General features: G+C 48.3%; 1 protein-coding gene across 1 annotated transcript in view; it reads left to right on the plus strand.

Annotated features, from left to right (window-relative positions):
* Positions 1-23,027, plus strand: part of pkhd1l1.1 (PKHD1 like 1, tandem duplicate 1) — a 59,708-nt gene that overhangs the window by 8,749 nt on the left and 27,932 nt on the right. The window contains 28 exon segments of the mRNA XM_030347758.1: positions 695-786; positions 2,969-3,128; positions 3,346-3,481; positions 3,913-4,056; positions 4,673-4,827; positions 5,309-5,419; positions 5,655-5,807; positions 6,467-6,591; positions 6,895-7,057; positions 7,840-8,007; positions 8,303-8,438; positions 8,852-9,006; positions 9,505-9,627; positions 9,731-9,836; positions 9,936-10,040; positions 10,451-10,603; positions 11,063-11,184; positions 11,788-11,923; positions 13,969-14,161; positions 14,848-14,990; positions 16,088-16,192; positions 16,983-17,171; positions 17,733-17,906; positions 18,412-18,611; positions 19,250-19,768; positions 19,770-20,238; positions 20,992-21,240; positions 22,278-22,427. Coding sequence (XP_030203618.1) covers positions 695-786; positions 2,969-3,128; positions 3,346-3,481; positions 3,913-4,056; positions 4,673-4,827; positions 5,309-5,419; positions 5,655-5,807; positions 6,467-6,591; positions 6,895-7,057; positions 7,840-8,007; positions 8,303-8,438; positions 8,852-9,006; positions 9,505-9,627; positions 9,731-9,836; positions 9,936-10,040; positions 10,451-10,603; positions 11,063-11,184; positions 11,788-11,923; positions 13,969-14,161; positions 14,848-14,990; positions 16,088-16,192; positions 16,983-17,171; positions 17,733-17,906; positions 18,412-18,611; positions 19,250-19,768; positions 19,770-20,238; positions 20,992-21,240; positions 22,278-22,427 — 4,834 coding nt within the window.

Raw genomic sequence — 23,027 nt, forward strand, 5'->3', positions numbered from 1 at the left:
AAAACAGTTTTTTCCCTACTCCTTCCACATTTCTTGACCAATCAACACCAAACTTTGCACACGACATCGTCAGACGCACACGCAAAGAATGCATGAGACACTTTTTTGATGCGACCTTTGACGACAAAACGGTAGCGTTTTGAATATTGGTTTATTAGCTAAATTAGACGTGGAATATCAAAAATCCAAAGAAATCCAAAATTAGACATCGGATCGAGTCCAAATTTTACACACATGTTGGTGTTAACTTTATCGTCGTTCGATAAAAAATTCGGAAAAATTCGCCATTAGGGGGCGCCATAAACGAGGAAATTGTATATCTTCTACAAAATTTCGCCGCGAAAACGCTACACTGACTTCTCGCTACTCATACCACAGTCAAATCCTTTGTATCCACAGGTTCAGGGTAGCGTTTTGAACACATGCTTCGCGTTGTGCCGGCGAAACGCACATTTCTTGTCGCGTTGTGCCGGCGAAATGCACACTTCTTGGACCCCTGCATAACTGCTTGCAGTTCTAGTTTATATTTACAAGGGGATTTACAGAAGCTTCATATGAAAAATATTTATGGATGAAAACAACAACTAAAGCATATTCAACGGATGATATGCTTCTATTTTGGTGCATGTTTCCATAGTCGATAGTCGGTCACAATGTATACATTTAGGTTTGATTCATTTTGTTGTGTTTTCAGGTGAAAATCGCGTTTCAGACACGCTATAGGAGCACTTTCTTCCAAGAAGCATCCCAGAAGTCTGAAGTAATGGCCCTGGAGAAAGGAAAAGCGTGAGTGCAGACAAAACATAAGCTTACTGTACGTCCACACCAGGAGCGACCATAGCGTCAAAGACGCTTTGGTCGCTCACAAAGTTTCGCTGCGAATTTTTCTGTTCGCTTTGGTCGCTCAAGTCGCTCATGACGTACAATTCAATTATGCAGACGCATTTAAAGGAGCCGTATGCGTTTAGTAGGCCCTACAGACAGCCATATCAAATAGTGAACTCTCCCATACACCTTGGCCATATTGCCGAGACGGTTTTGCTTGTTCGATAAAGTGCTTCGACAACAAGTAGGACAGTGATTCCCCCCAATATACAAAAAATCCTAAAATGTAGGCTAATTACAACCGAGAACAAAAAACCCTGCGTGCTGTAGTAGTTAAAATATGTTTCACTGATCTGGATCTGCAAATCATGATCTGCACTCATTCGTCGCATTCAAAACAAATAGACATTAGCGCACATGGCTAATTTGCATAGGCCTACGTGCACAGGACTGGTTGGCTCCGCAAGGCAAATAATGGAACATATCTATCTATCTAGGCCTTTCTGTCTATCTATAGATCAACGCGTGTCTAGTTTTAATGTGTATTGTGTGTATGTCCAGTCAGACTTGTTCTGTGTGGTCTTGTAGGCTACTGTCCTGTGTGGGACGAACCACCTAAATGGATTCCCGACGATTTGTGTCGTTTGGTATTAATAAAGACTTGACTATCTATCTATCTAGACTATTTAATTAAAAATTATTCACCTCAGGCTCCGTGAATAGTGGGGAATAGAGGGATAAATGCAAGGGATATATCTCTTGTCTTTTATCCATCTGTTCCCCACTATTCACGGAGCCTGAGGTGTGAGCCTCGTCTTGTCGATTAGTTTGTTTATGTGACGATTTCAAAAACTTTTTTGGTATTGTTTAAAGCATGCTACACGCGATTGGTTGGTTAGATTGGTGGCATGTAGAGCAAATTATAATGATTCCCGCTTAAATACGAACGTTCTAGATGTAGCCTATAAATACTCCCGCTTATCATCACTTGATATCCAAACCACTATGGCGTTACGATCTCTGAACTGAAAAAGGGTGGGTTCGTACAACACCGGGTGCCCAGCCGCGATTAATACTTCAGCCGACATTTTGTTCAGTGAGTGAATAAAGGTAGGTAGGAACCAAAGTGCCTGCCGATGTTCCCTGGGATCCACGCAAGCGAAGAGCGTCTACATTCCGATTGGCTGTCAGTGTTTGGTCGCTGAAGCGAATAATAGTCATTTGCATAAAGTTAAAAAGTTTTCAACTTCTTTTTGACGCTCTGGTCGCTCAACTTTGGCCGCTGGTAGCGTTGGTCGCTTTGGTCGCTTTGGTCGCTCTTGCCCATAGAAAGTGAATGACTTCCGGCGATTTGGTCGCTCAATTCGCTTCTGGTGTGGACGGACAGTTACTCACAGCAAATACTTTACATTTATCCCTTGTACATTTTCTAATTGAGTTAGAAAGTTGTACTTTCAAAAGTTACATTTTTTAAATGTATGTTTATAATCATCTTTATATTAGGGCTGTCAAGCGATTAAAATATTTAATCATGATTAATCGCATTAATGCCATAGTTAACTCACGATTAATCGCGATTAATCATATTTTTTTTTTCTATGCTAAATATCCCTTGAATTCTTTGTCCTATTATTTTTTCTCATTTTAATGCTCTTATCAACATGGAGAAGTGCATCGGCTTGCCTTGTGCAAATGTATTTTTATTGATAACAACATTGGCCTATACTGATCAAAACAGGAAGGTACAAAAAAAAGGCCTATAATGCAGTTAAACGATGAACATACAAAGATATGCCTTGAACATAGCAGTCAGGCTACTGCTTCTTTGTTTTGAGGCCAAAAAAAAAAAAAAAAAATTATTTATTTAAAAAAATAAATAATTTGCCTTAATCGCTCGTTAAAAAAATTAACGTCGTTAAAATTGGTTTGCGTTAACACCGTTAATAACTCGTTTAACTGACAGCTCATATATATACTTTTTTGAATGTTGTGATGTTAGTTACGTTTTAAATTTGTTGTAAACATGTTACATTTTTTAATGTAAAAATGTTAATGTTTAGTATTTTGCATTTCTTCATTCATTTATCTGTTCTAACGAGGGCCTCATTAAGATGCTTAACGTGTGTCTTTGTGGTCCCACCAGCTACTACATGGAGGTGCTCCACCAGGACTACGGCGGTCTAGGGGGGCTGAGACTGGGCCTGTTCACCGGCCAGAGTGCCTTCACCGCGGACCAATCAGACGATGCCGTCAACGAGGTCCAGCAAATCGTGGCGGACTATGACGTTGAAGATGAAGAGCAGGTAAGACATGAGGATGATGATGATCTCATCGCAAGGAATCACTTCCTCGATGCAAATGTTTACATTGAAATTTGAATCTATCAATATTTGGCTGTATGTATGTTTTTCTATTTTGACAAAGGTTGTCCCTTTGAGACTGTACCTGTGATTAAGGGCTATACAAATAAAATGGAATTGCTCTGAAACTCTCGCTCTCTCTCTCCCCCCCCCCCCCCAGGCGATAAGGTTCGACTCCTGGCCCAGCGTCGAGGCCGTGGTGCAGGAGGTCCAGAAGGTGAACGTGTCCAGCGGCTGTTTGGGTCAGCCCTGTGACAGCACCTTCTTCAGCCTGGCCTACGGAGGTGCAGAGACAGGTACAGAGGACCCTGCGACCGAACCCTTCCACATCCACCTTTCCTCCTGTCTTGATTTCCAAACGTTTAACCGTAAAAAGTGTTGCATTTATTTTATTAAAAAATGTATAGTTAGACTCATTGCATTATTGCCTGAGTCATATTTTGGCCAAATTGTGATATCTAACCTAACTCTATTCTCCTAACCCTGCTGATTCCCTGTACCTAATTGGCTATATCCTTAGCCAATCAGAGTGCCTTTTACATTCCATAATCACTATCTGCCTAAGTCATCTATTCAGAAAGTACAAGATAGTCCTTAAAATACAATAGTCCTTAAAATACTGACTCCTTCATTCATGTGTTTTCCTAACGTTTGCTGATTCCTTCGACATGTTTGTGGAGATATCTCCAACCTCGCTCCGGATCACATGTCCTTTCTCCGGTTGCAGGTCCGATCGCGGTCAGCGCCTCGGCCAAGGAGATGGGGGACGCCCTGAACGAGCTGTGGTCCCTCAAACCGGAACGGGTTCAGGTCTCCAAAGAGGTCCACGGCCTGGGAGCCTGCTTCACGGTCACCTTCGTCTCAGAGCGAGGTGAGAGGAGAGATGGGACTTCCTCTCGTTGTGGCTCGAAGGTCAACCCATCAATAAGACACAACAACACCAAGGATCTTGAAAGACGTTCTCTGTCGTACTGCTTTGGGCAGATCCTAACTGACAGTCCTAACGGACAAAGTTAAACATGAGCTCCGACCTCGTAAAAAAAAATAGATAACAAGAAGGATAAGGAGAAAGATAAGAGAGATTTAATGTGTAAAATGAATGCTTACAGCATCATGGGTTAAGAATGCTGAGATGTACACACTGGTAGAACATGAAAGTACACAACGGCAATAACACAGCCAGGGGTGGGGCTTTGGTTCTCACTGCCCCTGGGATATTAACTCGGCCAGGGGTCTGGGTTTGATTCCCACTATCCCACTGGTATTAACCTTGCCAGCGTAAGGGGTTCAATTCCTAACTCCTGGGTGGCAATAACACCGCCAGGGTGAATGGTTCAATTCCCTCAGTGAAATCCAACCACCCGCCAGTGTTAATGCCCTGCTCTGCCAGGTTTCCACTGTCCCTAACCTCATCAGTGGACTACAGGTAGTCCTTTGCGGGCTTCAAGTGATGAACTGGCCTGAACCGCAGCATGTGTCCAACGCAGGGGACTTTGAGGACCTGGTGGCCATGAGTCTGAGCGAGGACACGAGCGTGAGCGTGGCGGAGGTGACCAAAGGCCAGGGCAGCTGGGAGAGCTTCACCCTGTCGTGGGGAGGAATCCCCTCACAGCCCATCCGCTTCAACGCCACCGCGGAAGAGGTGAGTCGACGCAGTGAACACCTCCCTCGTACCTCCGACACAGTGAGCACCTTCTGGTGGCTCCTCAGTGGCTCTCAGCCCACAGAGCCCATGTTGGGTCGATTCTGAAATGATTCTGAAATGAACGATTCATATCACCATAAGTGTCATAGAGCCTGAACCCTCTCTCGGTCACGTACATCAACATCAACTACTGCAAAATAGATTAATAAAACGGTTTTGGGTTCCCTCCCCCTTGAGATATTAAATATATGAAAAATTTATTTAGTGTAATTATTGTATGGGATCTATTTCATCAGCATTTTTACCATTTCATCAAAATATCTGGATTTGTCTTTTAACCAACATCCCAAGAACGATAACGTGTTTTGTTTTTGGTAAGTTTAATAATTTGGCAGTTGAATAAAAAAATAAAATAAACTCCTAGTCACTTTCTCAGCACTTACAAGCTCCTTACGGTAACTATTTGTCTGAAAAACAGTTGAAATCAGCGATGGAACGGATGCTCATGGCAGAGTGTCCCAGCGAGGTCCAAGCCATGGAGGGTTCAAACATCATCTTCTACAGAGACTTTGAACCAGGCCAGGACCAGGTCGGTTTTACTTTGGTTTATCCTCCTTAATGGGTTAGGAAGCACTCGAAGAAATCAACAAGACATGTTATACTTTCTTTAAGCCTAAATCTGATGCAGAATCAGTGAAATTGTACTCCCTTTAATTCATTAATTATTATCTACTGAAGATTATTGGAGTGCATAAATATATCTGGAACATTATTTTCTGTAATTCATTGCATACTTTAGGTTCATGTGTGTCTCTGTCCCCCAGTCCAACGAGGTCGCTGAGGGAGTGCTTGTGTCCGATGAGGAGGCCTTCTGCGGAGCGTGGTCCATGAAGAACCAGATGATCATGTTCACTGAAGGCTTCCGGAAGGAATCGGGTCGCCTCTACGGCCAGATCCCACTGCAGCTGTACTCCAGGGTAAGACTCCCGTTCCTCCACCACTGCAGCTGTACCCCAGGGTAAAGGCTTAGTTATGGTTCCACGTTGACGCAACGCAAGGGGGTTTACGGACTCATTACGTCCTTGAGGACCCTCCTTGCGTCCACCGCAAGGGCCTGACGTGTGCCTCCCAAAAATGGTTCCCTTGCGTCGAGGCGACTCAGCAGCAAGGGCTGTGTTTGGTCCGCTCACTAAAACCCGACGTCAACCCGATGCAGAACCAAAACAGGTTCACGACTGCGTCGAAGCGACTGCGTTGTCATTGCGTTGCGTCAACGTGGATCCTTAACGTAGCCTTAATGTAGCCTTAGGTTCTCAACCACTGCAGATGAACCCAGGGTAAGACTCCCGTTCCTCAAAAAGGATCCGTATCAGGTTTTAGTAGAACCCTTTATTTTAGTGGGTTAACTGGACCGGTGAACTGGATTCTTAGTGTAAGAAATCTGCTATATAAATGCAAAGAATCGGTTGTCAGAAACAATGCACAGTAGATGGTGAATATCGTTCTGTTGGATAAGAGCTTTGAGAACTTCAATACAACCTTTTATGAACCATCTTCTCCTGAGGCTCTTTTACATCTTATGTTAATAAAAACAACTCAAAGAAAAACTCACATGTACCCATGTCTCTGTTCCCAGCTTTGCTTCGCGTACAGAGGCATGCTGAAGAACGAGATCGGAGTGGTGTTCAACTACCGTATGGCGAACGGTAAAATCAACGCAACCACAATCAAGATCCCCTTCACCTTCTCCCAGAGCGACACGTAAGATCAACCCTTCAAATGGATAAAATGATGAAGCCCAAGAAGTATTAGAGGAAACACTTGAATCCAGATTTTTTTATGAAAGTGCTGGTACAAATTATATAACTATATCATTTTTTGTAGTAAGTAGCCTGGTAATAAGCTGAATAACGCCCGTCCTTAGTGATGTGCTCCGCTTATGTCGGGGTCCCTCATCAGGGGTTTATAATGACCGGTATAAATAATTGATGTGGATAGAAGAAGTATATAGATATATGTGTATATATATGTACATATATATGTGTGCCTGTGTCCCCCCTCCAGGTGGAGCTACACCTGCGTGGACCTGCTCAGCCCCTTGCAGAGGGAGGCGGTGGGCACCAGGTACCAGCTGGAGATGCTGCTCCTGTACAAGAACGAGGCTGGGGAGGACTTCTACGTGGACACCATCCATCTGGCCAAGGCCCCCACCACCAACAACATCCCGGTACAACACAGTTTATGTCCTGTTATAGTTGGTTTAGAGACCCACCGCCAACAACATCCCGGGTACAACACAGTTTATGTCCTGTTATAGTTGGTTTAGAGACCCACCATTACCAACAACATCCCGGGTACAACTCATCTTATGTCCTGTTATAGTTGGTTTAGTTCGGATAAGATATACAATCAAAATTGGGATGTTAATAAATATGTGGATTAATATAAATATCTGTACACAATATAAGTAGTAGAAAATGCAAAAGAGGAAGCGGGATTGGAATTCAATTCAGTTTGACGATGATCATAATTGGATCTGATTCTATATGACGTAGATATGACCCAACGTGACACAGGACACCACATGATTCGACAGCACATGACAGCACATGACAGCACATGAAAGCACACAACGTACCTTAAAACGTGTGTCCCTGTCTGGCCCTCCTCGTGACGTACCTTAAAACGTGTTTCCCTGGCTGACCCTCCTCGTGACGTACCGTAGAACGTGTTTCTAAGTTACTATTTTAAGGAGTTACTAGTAATCAGTAATCAGATTACTTTTTCAAGGTAACTGTGGCAACAGTGCTCATGAGGTACCTTAAAATGTGTTTCCCTGGCTGACCCTCCTCGTGACGTACCTTAGAACGTGTTTCTAAGTTACTATTTTAAGGAGTAACTAGTAATCAGTAATCAGATTACTTTTTCAAGGTAACTGTGGCAACAGTGCTCATGAGGTACCTTAAAACGTGTTTCCCTGGCTGACCCTCCTCGTGACGTCCCCGTGCAGCCCTGCTCCAGAGGAGGCGCCCCCCCGCGTTCGGCGCGTCCCGCCGCTCCTTCGAGAGCCTCCGGGTCACCCGGGACCCCCGGAGCAGCATGCCGCACTACCATGTCATCGGGCGGCCCCGCGACTGCGCCCACGGCTTCCCCCTCCTGGAAGTCGGCTTCCTCCAGGTAACAGTCGCTCTTCATCACGTCGACGCTCTCTGTCTCCATGAACGGACAAAGACGCTTCAAAGACCTGTCAGGATCTGAACATGGATATGTAATTGTTTTGGCCATGTGGCACAATGACTTGCTCACCGAAGTTTTGTGTGTGCGGCTGATATATTATTTATGTTATTATTATTGTTTATTGCTCAGGCGATGAGAAAGTAATTAGAATATGGTAACATCAAACACTGTTGTTAAATTCTCTCTCTTTGACATAAACCCTGTTTATTCTCTCTCTCCCTCTCTCCCTCTCTAGAAGTCGTCCAACAGCACAGAGGACATGGCAGAGTATCGGGCGGGCGGGGCCAATGTGACCGTCTCCCGTAGCAACCGAGCGACCCCGCCCCTGAGAGGAACCTTCGATGTGGAGATCTACGGCGGACGCGCTGAAGGTAGAGCAAAAGGAAACGGCGGGGCCCTCTTTGTGCGCCGTATGATATTATGAATCATAAAGACTGCGTCTGACGTCTCTGGTACTTCCACAACATGTAAAGACTCGTAGTGGACTCTTTTAGTGAGGGTCAGTCCATCAATAAACAAATGATTGGAATATTGCTCCCATACAATATTCCCATCATTTGAGACTTTTGATGAATAAAAAAGATTTTATAGAACTATTAATAATTCTCAGTTACGGCAACATTCCAAACAAGGAAAAAATTGACAGACCAATCAGTCATCGTTACAGCCAACTGTCATTCGTGTTCGGCCAATGACAGCGAGTTCACAGCAGAGGTTTGTAGTCAGTTATTCAGTTGGTGGCGAACTACAATTCAACATGGCCGCTCCCCACGCCCTGCTTCAGGTCTCTCGGTGGACATCGGCGAGGAGGACCTGAAGCACGCCCTGGAGGGTATCCCGGGGATGGGCCAGGTCCAGGTGAAGGCCGAGGGCAGCTGCCGAAGGCCCTACTGGAAGGTCACCTGGACGACCGCGCCCGGAGACCAGCCACTAATGAAGGTGCGGCGCCGGCGGCCATGTTATTTGTTCTTGTTTGACGGGTTTTGACGGGTGTCAACAGTAACAAGACCTTTCTTCCGCACGTTTGTGAATCTTGATTATTTCTTCTTCTTCTTCTTGGCACTTAATGTACCCACTTATTGTATGTTGTACAACCTCGTGGGTAAAAAAGTACTTAGCATTGTATAGCAACTTGTCCTAGTTATCTTTGTTGGATACGCAAAATGGGTTAACCTAATAATTGTTAGTGCTTGGCACTTGGTTCTATGAACATCCTTGCTGTACCGACAGCGATATATTGTTTCTCTTTCTTCTGACAAATGTACGTATTGTAAGTCGCTTTGGATAAAAGCGTCTGCTAAATAGCCTAAATGTTTATATGACAAGTATAATATGATATATATAAAGTCGAATCCCATGAACTCCCCAGGACCATATAAGGATGTCTTTTCTTGAAGCTCTCTTCTAGTGTAACGTTTGCCTTCTCTCTCCTCACAGATCAATGGCTCGAATGTTACGGGCAACCATCCAGTGGTGGAGGCGAGGGAGAAGGTCAAGGGAGGGCAGTTCATGAGGAACATAGGAGGAGAGCTACTCCGCACGCTGGAGAGAACCCCGCAGGTACAAAACCACGGCTACCGTGAGATCCGCACGGGGTTTGAACCCAGGGTACACTGCTGCTGGCTCAACAGGGGTGTGATCGCTGTTGTCGTGGTTACCGCAGGTGGAGGTGATCATCAACGGCATCTCGTCCAAGTGCTCCGGCGACTGTGGCTTCGAGTGGTCCGAGGACAGCACCCCCGTCGTCACGGGAATCTCCCCATCTCAAGGTGCGGCTTTGGTCCCAAACCCCTCCTGCCTAGCGCAACACCACGAGCAAATTCAAACCATGAGGAGGTGACAGCTTTTGGGGGATTGATTTGTTTCAGGTTCGGAAGGCCTGGAGACCCTGCTGACCGTCACAGGGACGGGATTCATTGGGAACGCCTCTATCATGATTGGGGACGCCGAATGCGAAGTTCAAGAAGCCACGGGTAAGCAAGAGGGTTTTTTTCCGCCGAAAAACACTGACTTAACAACGACTGACTGATTGTTTGTTGCATGTCCTTAAAGTTAAAAACAGTCCTTAGCACTGTGTAGCATCTTATCCTAGCTATCTCTGTTCTGTACGGGGAATGGGTGAATCTCAAAAAAAAAATTGTGCTTGGCACTTGGTTCTATGAACATCCTTACTGTACCGGCAGCGATGTATCGTTGTTTCTCTTTCTTCGGACAAATGTACTTATTGTAAGTCGCTTTGGATAAAAGCGTCTGCTCAATGCCCAAAATGTAAATGTGAAGGACTTTACGTTTTAAGTATTAACCACTAAATAACCCCAGTCAGCTGCTCATAGCTCCTATGTATTTAGAGCACTTTATTAAAATGTCGATTTAAATGTTCCAGCCACGACCCAGGTGTGCAGTGTGGGCCGCGCCCCTGCCGGCACCTACCCGGTGTGGATCACCTTCCCGTCCCTGGGCCGGGTCCGTTACCAAGGAAACTTCACCAACCTGCTCAACGTGACGTCCATCTCTCCACTGTCTGGCAGCGTGGCAGGTACTGAACCTGATACACAGTCTCTAACATCATTCATGCTCCCACTGTTACTCCTGCTGTCACCACTGCTACTGTAGTAGCAGTAGTAGTATCCTACACAACTAGTATCTATCACAATTGATATCATTAACAACTATGTAACTATGCTACTACTACCACCGCTATAATACTACTACTGTAATTCTAATAGGATATTATCAAAATAATCAGTAATCAGAATAACGAAATTTGCCCGTATAGCAATGAGGTAATCAAATATATAAAAATATTGAAAATATTAAAATAAAAATGTTTTGGATTCTTTAAAGAGAAGTTTCTAACGCTTTAAACTTCTCTCAAACTTTTCTCTAACGATTAAAAAATATTTATATTTAAAACTTTAAAAACAATTTTAAAGCCATGACCTGACGGATGTCTCGTGTGTGCGTGACTGCGTGTGTCTCGTGGCGTCTCTCCCAGGTGGAACGCTGCTGACGGTCTCGGGCTTCGGTTTCGGCGAGGACACCGTGGTGACGGTCGGCGGCGAGGAATGCAGCGTGGTGGACCTGCGCTTCGATGAGCTCGCGTGCCGGACCCCCGCGGTGAGAGAGCGCGACGCCACAATAGGCAGACACAACAAGCGTGTGAACGCCGTTTGGTTGCATTTTTGCCCGTGTTGGGCAGGTTTGTTGTTGTTTTAGTATCTGGGACCGGAGCCAGGCGTGCGCCAGGGCCAGATAACCGGAACACGGTGTCTAACGTGTTTGGTCATTGTGTTTTAAATTCTTTGTTGTGGCACTTGAAAAATGCTTTGGCATGGTTGAATTCCGAAACGTATAATTATGGAGGACTTTGTTGTCATGCACCTGATTGATTAAACATTTGTGATAACTTTGATTGTTAATTGTAAAAGAAACAAATCATTTTAAAAGTAAAATGTACTTTTGTTCTGATCTGTGTAGCTACTGTGCATTTTATTTTTACTTGCTTGTTCAACCCTTTGTCAATGCAATGTTGTACGTCTTGATGGCTCTCAGCCATCACCAGTGACTTGTGCTAAGAGCAAAGTTCTACTCAATTACTCAACGTAATCGTAAATCGACACAAGAGATTTACTTACTTTCCTACAGCTTACTCAACAACCCCTTCAATAAACCCAAGCTCATTGATCGCCTATCGATGACGTATCGATCGTGTTTCTCCAGGCTGCGAGTGCGGGCTCTCAGAGTGTGACGGTGTGGGGGGGAGACATGAGCCAGACGGCGTCGAGCTCCTTCAACTACGACGAGAGCCTCACCCCCCTCATCGCCACTATGTCCCCCGAGAAGACCACCGTGATCGGTGAGTCTCCTGGTTACCTTTTTATCCCCGGGGACTAACAATGAACACAGGTTAATCTCCCTAGGGAGATGGTCGGTTTGCTCATGGATGCCAGGTTCAGGTAGCCTGGCTCCGCCCGCCTAAGTACTTCCGCTCAATTTTCATTTCCCTTCAGTACTACGTCTGGGTTTGCGGTATATTTCTGGGTTTTCGCCGTCCAAATTTGGGCGTCCAATCAGCGAACAGAGGGAGTGGCTGAGGACAATGACGTTAAAGTCATGATCTTCACGCACAGTGTTTGGATTGTTTACAGCCTGTGCGCAACGTGATTCCCGGCCAAACGTTAGCGATTGGTTATGGCAGATCCAGAGTGGCACTGGGCAGATCCAATAGTTTTAAACTTCAACAGACACCCGCCTTCAAGTGAGTTAACGTTAGTCAATTGAGTGGGTCCAGACTCTCTGTGCAAATTAAATGAAGTACGAGGGTCTGATAGTACCAGGCTAAGGTTCAGGTAGGGTCGTGGACCAAGGGGGATCGAACTCGAAGCCTCCCAGCTGGAGGTGGAAAAAAGCCTAGCCATTACACTGTCCCGCCCTAGATTCCCAGTGGAAGTTTCTGGGTTCAAACCCCAAATGTCAGCAGTTGAACTGTAGGCATCCCTGGGCAAGATGCCCTGTTAACCCACCTGCTCATTGATGACATCTAAACCAAATGTCTGTAAGACTCTATTAGATACTCTGTTACAGTCTCTTTGGTCAAAAGCATCTGCTTACTGGCTGATTAGATGTCATAGTACACAGGCGCTAGAGAAGCTTTGGGCAGCACAGAGTGGCCACTCTCTCTAAAAGGGTTAGGGTTAACAGACATCCTATATGAGCAAACGTTCTCACAGATGCACAGCCCTTTGTCCTCATGCTCCTATACGTTACTCTGTGGGAAAGCACAAGAATAGTCGTCCACGTTTAAGGCTCAGTTTGATGTAGGCCAAAGCGCAGTAGCTTAGTGGGTCTCTCCCTGAGAGCTAACTCACCTGCTGCAAACCAAACAAGCTGCTCGCAGGGGAAGGAAAATGTACCAAACCGCAACCACACTCTTAGAGAATATCTATAAGGGGATTAGCATTGTTATGTGACCACACACAAAGGGAGGGCTGTTTTTCTTTTTACATGTGCAGTAAGGTATCCCTGTTCAAACACAGTTAGAGCTGGGTTTGATGGGGATTGAACCGCACTGTATTTGTGCATGAGTGCAGGTCTGAGTGAGAGAGTGTGTGCGTGCATGCATGTGCACTATGTGTGTGGCGTGCATATGAGCATTAGATTCAACCATTACCAAAATAGATTGTGTCTTCGCCTCTTATTGTCATTGTCCCGTGCAAAGCAACGAGACAATGACAATAACCATGAGGTGATCTTCTTGCGGACCAGGGCAGGTCGTGATTCACGGGCCGCAGTGTCCGTTCTCCTTGGGTAGTTTCAATCTCTGTCTCAAGTTCACTATTGTCTCAACGCCAAGGGCTGATAGCAACCTATTCTCTCTCTCTCTCTCTCTCTCTCTCTCTCTCTCTCTCTCTCTCTCTCTCTCTCTCTCTCTCTCTCTCTCTCTCTCTCTCTCTCTCTCTCTCTCTCTCTCTCTCTCTCTCTCTCTCTCTCTCTCTCTCTCTCTCTCTCTCTCTCTCTCTCTCTCTCTCTCTACCCTACCACGCCCTCCTTTGAGTGATGGACATTTCATCACATTGGTAACAGAGAATGTAATCAACACTCCCTGTCCCAACACACTATTGTTTTGGAAAATAATTGCGCTGGTAATTGTCACATATTACCAGCACTTATTACCGCGCACACACACCCACCCACCCACACACACACATACACACACACACACACACATGCACGCACACACAAAAACACACCCACCCACACACACTAAGCAAGACCTCTTAATTACTCCGAAGGTCATTCAACAACTGAATGCTTCTATGGAACACACGCCACACACTAACACGTACACACACACACACCAACACACAAACTAACACGCACACATACCTTTGTGTCTCGCAGGACACCGGGTTCTCACCATCACTGGCTCCAACCTGGGGAGCTCGGCCAATGAGACGGCCGTGTTCGTCGGCCGCGGTCCCTGCCCCATGCTGGAGTGGTCGCCTGGCAACCTGACCTGCCTGCTGCCCGTCCTGCCACCGGGGCTGTACCGGGTGGACGTGAGGGTGGGGAACAACGGAAACCCCCGGAACAGGTAGATGATGATGTCATGTTACAGAGCTACTGCCCAACCCTCGGCTCACTACTGCCTAACCCTCACTACTGCCTAACCCTCAGCTCACTACTGCCTAACCCTCACTACTGCCTAACCCTCACTACTGCCTAACCCTCATTACTGCCTAACCCTCACTACTGCCTAACCCTCATTACTGCCTAACCCTCACTACTGCCTAACCCTAGCTACTGCCTAACCCTCACTACTGCCTAACCCTCAGCTCACTACTGCCTAACCCTCACTACTGCCTAACCCTCACTACTGCCTAACCCTCACTACTGCCTAACCCTCACTACTGCCTAACCCTTGGCTCAATCGCTCATAAGGATAAGGATGATGATGATGATCGTCAGTGAAAAATAAATAGATATTCATTTAAATATGAATGAATATATCAAATTAATATTTTTTCACAATTATAGATTGATGAAAGTGAATAAGTAAATACACTTAGTTTCTAGGTGCTCAAAGACACAACGGGCATTTTAAAACAGCGTTCATCCAACAAAAATTATCAAACTGAAATGGAGGGCATTTATTTACCAACACATTCAATATAGTCAATCTATATCAATAATAAAATGACCTTTCACCTGCAAACACTCACCTCCTCAACCCCGGCTCCTCCCCCTCCACCTGGCTCCTCCCCCTCCTGCTCCACCCAGCCCCGGCGTGAACGCCAGCATCGAGTACGTCCTGGAGGTCCACAGTGTCTCCCCCAGGGTGGGCTCCCTGCTGGGGGGCACCCAGCTGACCCTCTGGGGCGCTGGCTTCAGCTCCAACGCCTCGCTGGTCCGGGTCTCCGTGGGTGAGTCCTGCAACAAAGGAACACAGAGGAACGCCATAGGAACATAGAGGAAGATATCACAAGCACACGGAAATACATCAGACCAGTGGTTCTCTAACTTTATATACCGCCTAAGAAAATATTAGTCTCCCCAAGTACCACCATTCTGACCGATGTTATAAAATATAACTCAATACATAAGTATAGGCCGGCTCTTTTCTGCTAGAAACAGTTCACTCAGGAGACTCATTTATTCCTTTAACTTATCTTAAAGTTAAGTTTGAGATAATTTAAACTTACCCCCCCCCCTGGAACTGCAGAGCCTTTGCATTTACAACAGAACAAAACCCAATAAACCGCCAATGTGTGCAGGGTCCGGGAGGGTAAATTGAGGTTCTAGATCAAGCAGGCAATTTACCGCAGGGAGTGTTAACACTCGGACAGTGCCGCGAAAAATGCTTGCATAAAACGGTACATTTGGCTGTGTAAAAACGCTCAGTGGGAGAGTGGGCTGTACCTGAGTAGAACGGCTCCAAATAAGCAACAAAGTCAGTAAAGTGTCAATTGTGTTCTCTGTGTTGTACTAAGCAGCGGACGCTAGGTGATGACGTACTACGACGTGTTGACGTATGTACAAGAGGCAACCGTACTCAGGCCCAGTTGAGATTTCCTAGTGTGAGCACAGGCCACTGGCACAGCAGGGGGCGGGGGGCAATCGTACTTGAGTACAGGTACAAGTGTCAAACAGACTTGGGCACGGTACAGATGGCCTAGTGTGAGTGCGCCCTGAGTGTGTTCTTGCAGCAAACATCGTCAAGGTGTTTAAAGGTTATCGCCAACACCTTTTATCGAAGACCGTCTGTACAAACTGGAGGAGGGAAACAAAGTAGAGTCAGGTTTCAACTATGGCGTAGCTTAACCTTTTTCTGTCCTCGAGGGGAAATAACACACACCTCACACCTAGGACACCATGGAGTGACAACGTACATTCAGCGGATCAGACCCAGACAGAGTGATGAGAAGGTCATCAGGTAAATGACAGCTTTTGTCTGAAGTGTATTACATCCTTTGTGCTCATGCCTTTGTGTTTGTGTGGCGTGTGTGTTTGTGTTTGACAGGCCGTGCAGAGTGCGAGGTGATGACATCCTCAGAGGACAAACTGGAATGCCTCCTGCAGTCTGCGGAGGAGACTCACACCGTCAGAAACAACGGCAGCACCGTCGGTACGCTCACACCTCCTTCCCCACCTCCGTCACCCCCTCTCCACCTCCTACATCCTCCTACTCCGCCCCCGCTGTCTTTTGTCCAGCTGTCACTCATAACCTCGGCAGGGCTCAAATGGAAGCATGCAAGAGTAGCTGTGGGGTTGCGTTATGCAGAGCAAGAGACACAGAGGAAGAGACAGAGACACAGAGAGAGTGAGGGACATGGCTGTGAGTGTGGTCGCTGTTGGAGAACAATAGCAGAGTGGCGGCGATGTTGTAAACCAGTTTAGGGGGGGGGGATTTGGGTTTTGTGTCTCTGAAAACATTCTCTAGGAACCACAGGTTTTGCTCTAGTCTGAAGAAGGCCATTCACCTGTATATCGGTGAATGGTTTGCTGTCTGTCTGTCTGTCTGTCTGTCTGTCTGTCTGTCTGTCTGTCTTTGTGTCCATCTTGCCGTCTTTGAGACTGTCCATCTTCTTAGAGACTGTCCATCTTCTTTATGGCTGCATGTCTGTGCGACTATCTTCCTGTCTGTCTCTCTTCCAATCTCAGCCAGCCTGTCTGTCTCCCTGCGTGTCTGTCTGTCTACGCACCTGTCTGTCTGTCCCGTTCTAAATCTTTCCATCTGTGTGTGTTTCCCCGCCTCATCTCCCCTGTTGCGGTTCTGTTGTGGTTCTGTTACACCCTGTTGTGGTTCTGTTGTGGTTCTGTTGTGGTTCTGCTGTGGTTCTGTTGTGGTTCCCTGATTGTACCGTGTGTGTGTCCCTCCCCGCCCTGCCGGTGTGCCGCTGCTCCCCGGGGTCCAGGCCGGGGTGAGAGGTCTGCGTGGAGCCCGGCCAGCCTGGACGTGGCCCTTGGGGACACGGTGGCCTGGCTCTGGGAGGCCCCGCTCTTCCAGCCAAAGACCTACCGGGTGTTCAGCGTCTCCAGCCCCGGGGCCACCGAGCCCGACGACGAAGGAGCCTTCAACAGCGGAGAGACCCCCACGCCCAAAGGTAGGAGGACCCTCCCCCCAGCACCGTCACCGACAGGCCTCTACAGCCACACCATGAGCTCCACCCATACCACCACCACCACCACCACCAAACCACCACCACCATCACGACCATCAAAGACCATCAAAGACTCCATCACAACGTTTAGCTCTATCACCTCCACCCAATGTTCCCCCATACCTCCATCACCAACACCGGCCTCTTCAGCTAAACCATGACCTCCACCCGTATCTCCGAAAGCACCACCACTGCCACCACCACGACCATCAACGACTGCATCACAACATTAGCGCTACAACATCCCTTTCTTCCTCCATGTTCACTAATACCTTCATCAGCAACACTACCTCCACCAGCACTATCGACTTCACCAATAGCTGCACCAACACATCCCCCGCCAACAGCAGAGCTACCTCCACCAACACTAGCACCACCACCTCTACCAAAGTGTGTGTATGTGTGTGGGCAATCATGCTCTCTCTCTCTCCCTCTCCCCCCCCCTCTCTCTCCCCCCTCCCTCCCTCCCCCTCTCTCTCCCCCCTCTCTCTCTCTCTCTATCAGGGTTCTTCAGGTACCGCTTCACCACGCCCGGTGTCTTCTACTACAGCAGCGGCCCCACCACCAGCGGTAGGGGCCACACCCTGCAGGGGGTGGTCCGCGTGAAACCCCCCGGGGACCAGACCCCACCTGTCATCGTCACCCTGGGGGGCATGGAGGCTCGCAGGGCAGCGGATGGTAAATGAGGGGGGGTGGGGTTGTAAGGGTATATACACAATGTTTATAACACTCCGGGTCCTGATTCAGTACTTCTGGTGCGATGGATGAAGATCAGATCTTCATGGGAAGAAGAGGGGAGGAAGAAGAGAAAATATATTGATTCATTTTGTAATCTTGATTCATTTAGTATTAAATATATATTAATTTACAATATTTATACATTTATTTCTATAAATTAATTTAGCAATGTTGATAAGTTAGCTATATCCATTAATCAGTAATGTTGACTAGGTCAGCTATATTCATTAATTCAGTAAAGTTGACTAGGTCAGCTATATCCATTAATTTAGTAATGTTGACTAGGTCAGCTATATCCTTTAATTCAGTAATATTGACTAGGTAAGCTATATCCATCAATTGAGTAATGTTGATTAGGTCAGCTGTATTCATTAATATGATTTCCATGAATTCCAAACCGTCCAATCAAGAGCCTCACCTCCCCTTCTGCCCCTCTCCCCCACAGGGCCAATGAGAACAGCCCGCTCCGTCCCACAATGCACCGCTGCAGCCCCAGACTGTGGCCCGTCGACCAATGAGACGCTGTTGACGTTGTCGCCGTGCGCCACTCCCATGGTGACCTCCGTCTCCCCCCTGCAGGGCACCGCCCACCAGGTGGTGCGTCTCCAGGGCAACGGCTTCAGCGACACCGCCTGCGCCAACGAGGTCAGACACTAAAACCCCCTCCCATTGGCTGCCGACTCCTGATAGAACCTGATAATGCCAAGATGTTGTTGTTGAGACGGCCATCTTGTTTTTTTAAAGGGGACATATTATACCATCAGGTGTGAGTGTGATGAGCCGTTACATGCCATGATAGATAGATGAGCAACGTTTGCTACAGTCCACTGGGTAGGCCGATAGACTGATCTATCCAGCACGCATCTAGGTGGACACGCCCACTTGTGATGTCAGAAGAGGCAGATTTTCAAAACGTCTTGTAACGGCTAATGACACTCACACCTGGTGGTATGATATGTCACCTTTAAGTTCTGTTAGGATTCAGTGTCATGTTCTGTCTTGCCTTGTTTTGTTTATTAGTTATATTGAGATGTTTCAATATGAAACTGCAATACTGGATTAACCAGATTCTAATATATAGTCCTGATTTGAGAAAATATATTAAAGGGTTTATTGTTGGAAGGAATGTGTCCCTCCTCCAGATTGTAGTCAAGCCATCCATAGTCGTGGTTCGATTCAAGGAATCCAAGACTGTGTCACCCAAACAAATAAACGCAGTGGTGATTCATGCTGACTGTGTGTGTGTGTGCGTGTGCGTGTGCGTGTGTGTGTGTGTGCGCTAGGTGACCGTGGGGGGCCTGCCCTGTGAGGTGCTCAACAGCACCCAGACGGAGCTCTTCTTCCGGGTGCCCCTGGACAGCGGGGCCCCGGTGGGCGTGCCCCACCCTGTGGCCATGGTGGTCCGCAACCTGGGGGCCGCCCTCCTGGCCGTCCGCGGCGAGCTGGAGCGGCGGCTGGTGCTGCTGCCCGTGGTGGACTCGGTGGCGCCCCCTATGGGCAGCCCCACCGGCTACACCCGGCTCAGCGTCTGGGGGTCCGGCTTCTCGTTGGAGGGGCGGGTGACCGTGGCGGGCGTTGAGTGCGAGGTGGTCTCCGTCAACTACACCCGGGTGGTCTGCGACTCCGGCCCCCGGCCCCAGCCCGGTTCCGGGGACGTGGTCTACCAGACGGGCCGCCTCACCGCCGCCTGCTCCTCCGACTGCTCCTTCACGTACGACGCCGCGGCCACGCCCGCCGTCACCGGCGTGGCGCCCGGCGTCGTCGACGGCAACGGGACGACGGCCGTGACCCTCTCGGGCTCCGGGTTTCGGCGGCGACGCCGGAGACGTGTCGGTGTCCGCCGGCCCCTGGGAGCTGGAGGTCACCGCGGCGACGGACGGCGCCGTCACCCTGATGGTGGGGGCTCTCCCGGCGGGGGAGCACCCCCTCCGCGTGGTCGTGAGGAGCAAGGGGCTGGCCACGGGCGCAGCATCGCTCGTCAGCCTGGCGCGGGCCTCCCTCGCCCCCGCCACCGGCAGCGTCGCCGGCGGGACCCCGCTGGTCTTCACGGGCAACGGCTTCGCCCCGGGCAACACGAGTGTGATGGTCGGCAACGAGCCGTGCCACATCCAAGAGATGACTCCCGGAGAGCTGCGCTGCCTGACCCCTGAGGGGCGGGGCGGGGGTCAGGTGACGGTGCAGATCAACGTGTTCGACGTGGAGTACCCCCCGCTCAACTTCACCTACGCCCAGGCTCAGACCCCCAACGTCTCCTCCGTCATGCCCTCCACCGGTGAGTTCAACAACCCCCGCCCTCCCCCAGGTGTGAGGCCTAAGGTGTGAGGTTCGAGGTGATGCCCCAGATGTGAGGTTCGAGGTGAGGCCCCAGGTGTGGGGCCCCAGATGTGAGGCCCCAGGTGTGAGGCCCAAGATATGAGGTTCGAGGTGAGGCCCCAGGTGTGGGGCCCCAGATGTGAGGCCCCAGGTGTGAGGCCCAAGATATGAGGTTCGAGGTGAGGCCCCAGATGTGAGGTTTGAGATGTGAGGCCCCAGATGTGAGGCCCCAGATGTGAGGTTCGAGGTGAGGCCCCAGATGTGAGGTTCAACTTAGCATGGTTTATTCACCTAGTAAACACAACCAGGGTAGGAAAGGGGTCATCCACCTCCTTTATGATCCAGCCTTCTCTGTATCTTGCTAACCCTAGGTCTGGCTTGTGGTAGCCTGCTCTCTGTTTTAACTGCAAGCACTTCAGCTTAACGGCCTTCAGGCCTGCCTCGTTAACTGGAAGAAGTTAACCAAGTTGCCAGACCTACCACTCCCCTCACTCTTCCCTGGCGTCTGCCACACTGCATAAAGCTATATTGACAAACCCAGAGACCTATATAAGACCCCTCTGTGGTGTCTTAACGGGGCCAGAGAAGCAGCCAAAATAGTCCTCTGAGGAGAAACTAAAAATAGTCTCTCAACAGTCTCTAACCCTCCCCCTCCATCCTCCCCCTCCCTCCACCTTTCGCCCCCCTCCCTCCCTCCCCCCCTTCTCTCCAGGGGCCAGCGGGGCGGCCCTCACCCTCGTGGGCCAGGGCTTCGGCGGCGACCCCCAGCTGGTGGGGGTGACCATCAACCACGCGCCGTGCAACGTGACGGCGGTGAACGACACCCACGTGTGGTGCACGGCCGGGGAGAGCCCCGGGGGCACCTACGAGGTCAAGGTCCACCACAAGGTCAAAGGTCGCGCCCGCTCCGACGTCGAGTTCACCTACGAGCTCCTGATCAGCGCCGTGCAGCCCGATGAAGGTGAGCGGGTCAAAGGTCAAAGGAACCTGAAGAAAATGGCTTGGAAAAAAGCACTCAGAAAGTGGGTTAATTCACATTTACATTTTGGGCATTTAGCCGACGCTTTTATCCAAAGCAACTTACTAAGTACATTTGTCATAAGAAAGTGAAACAATATATCGCTGCCGGTACAGTAAGGATGTTCATAACACCAAGTGCAAAGCACCAACAATCGCTATGTTAACCCATTCCCCGTATACAACAAAGATCGCTAGGATAAGATGCTACACAGCTAAGCACTATAACTAAATAATAATAATAATAATAATAATAATATCTTCATTTTATAATGCGCTTTTCAGGTACCCAAAGTCGCAGATTACAAAGTCATAGAGGGGGGGGGGGGGGGGGGGGGGTATTACAGACAGGGGGACAGTACAAGCAGGACACATGTACATATACAGGCAAAGAAGTGGGGGGGGGTATTACAGACAAGGGGGACAACGCAAGCATACACAGCACAGGCAGAGAAAGAAAAACAAAACAAAAAAAAAAAAAAACAGAGTTATTGAGATGTAACGGGGTAGAAGTGTAGGCAGTTATGGTGGCTAGGGATAGGGAAGATCATAGGCTTGGGTGAAGAGGTACGTTTTGAGGCGGGACTTGAATGTTGTGAGTGAGGGAGAGTGGCGAACAGATTGGGGGAGGGAATTCCAGAGTCGGGGTGCTGTGCGTGAGAATGCTCTGTCGCCAAAAGTTTTTAATCGGGATATTGGTATAGTCAGGGTGAGAGTGGAGGAGGAACGGGTGGCTCGGGAGGGGCGGTGGGGGAGGAGGAGGTCAGACAGGTAAGGGGGGGCTAGGTGGTGAAGAGCTTTGAAGGTGAGGAGGAGTATTTTGAAGTTGATGCGCTGCTTGATGGGGAGCCAGTGGAAATACGACACACAATAAGTGCGTACATTAAGAGCCAGGACGTATAACATACAACCTCAATGGATCAGTGGTTCCTAGATGACCCAAGGTGACCGAAGCCTTATTTCCTCTCCTCTGAAACGCAGGCAGCTTCGGGGGCGGGGCCATGCTGGTGGTCCAGGGATCCGGGTTCGATCCCAGCGAGTCCCGCGTGCAGATCTGTGGGGAGGAGTGCGAGGTCTACAGGGACCGGTCCACGTCCACCCAGCTCTACTGTCTGTCCCCCCCCAACCACGGTACGTACGACTGGGCGTGCCCACTCCCACACCAAAGGTCCTGGGTTCGATCCCCGATGCCTACGATCTCATATGGCCAAGAGTAAATAGCATGTAGTGAGCTTTTGGTAAAAAAAACCTGTTTTTTTTGTTTCATACCAACACTATTGGTTACTATCCGTTCCACAAATATTAGCCAGGCTGTAATTAAATAAAAGACGATGTTAAACGGGATAAAATTGACAGAGTGTAGTATAAAGAAACCTTAATCCATTTGCCGTCAAAGTACCCACTTATTATCACTATTTAATAAAAACACTTTCTTCCAAAGCTTACAGTGAAGTTTTTTAACTACCAGTTGTATGATTGGCATAATTACAATGTCCGCCTCCATTCATTGAAACTGAGAACCACGTCATAACAGTGTGACAACCAATTATATAAAATAAAAGGAATAAAAGAATGGCCAAAGTAGTGGTGAACTGTGAAAACACCTGGGAGGAATGACTCTGAAAGAAACATCAATCATTCAACAAAGACAAAAACAAAAAGGTATTGAACCTCAGACTCTTCCACCATCTTGTTCACATTCCCAACTGTCATTTTCCGTGCAGTCCCGCT

The sequence above is a fragment of the Gadus morhua genome, chromosome 22, assembly GCF_902167405.1.
Source record: "Gadus morhua chromosome 22, gadMor3.0, whole genome shotgun sequence".
NCBI classification, from domain to species: Eukaryota; Metazoa; Chordata; class Actinopteri; order Gadiformes; family Gadidae; genus Gadus; species Gadus morhua.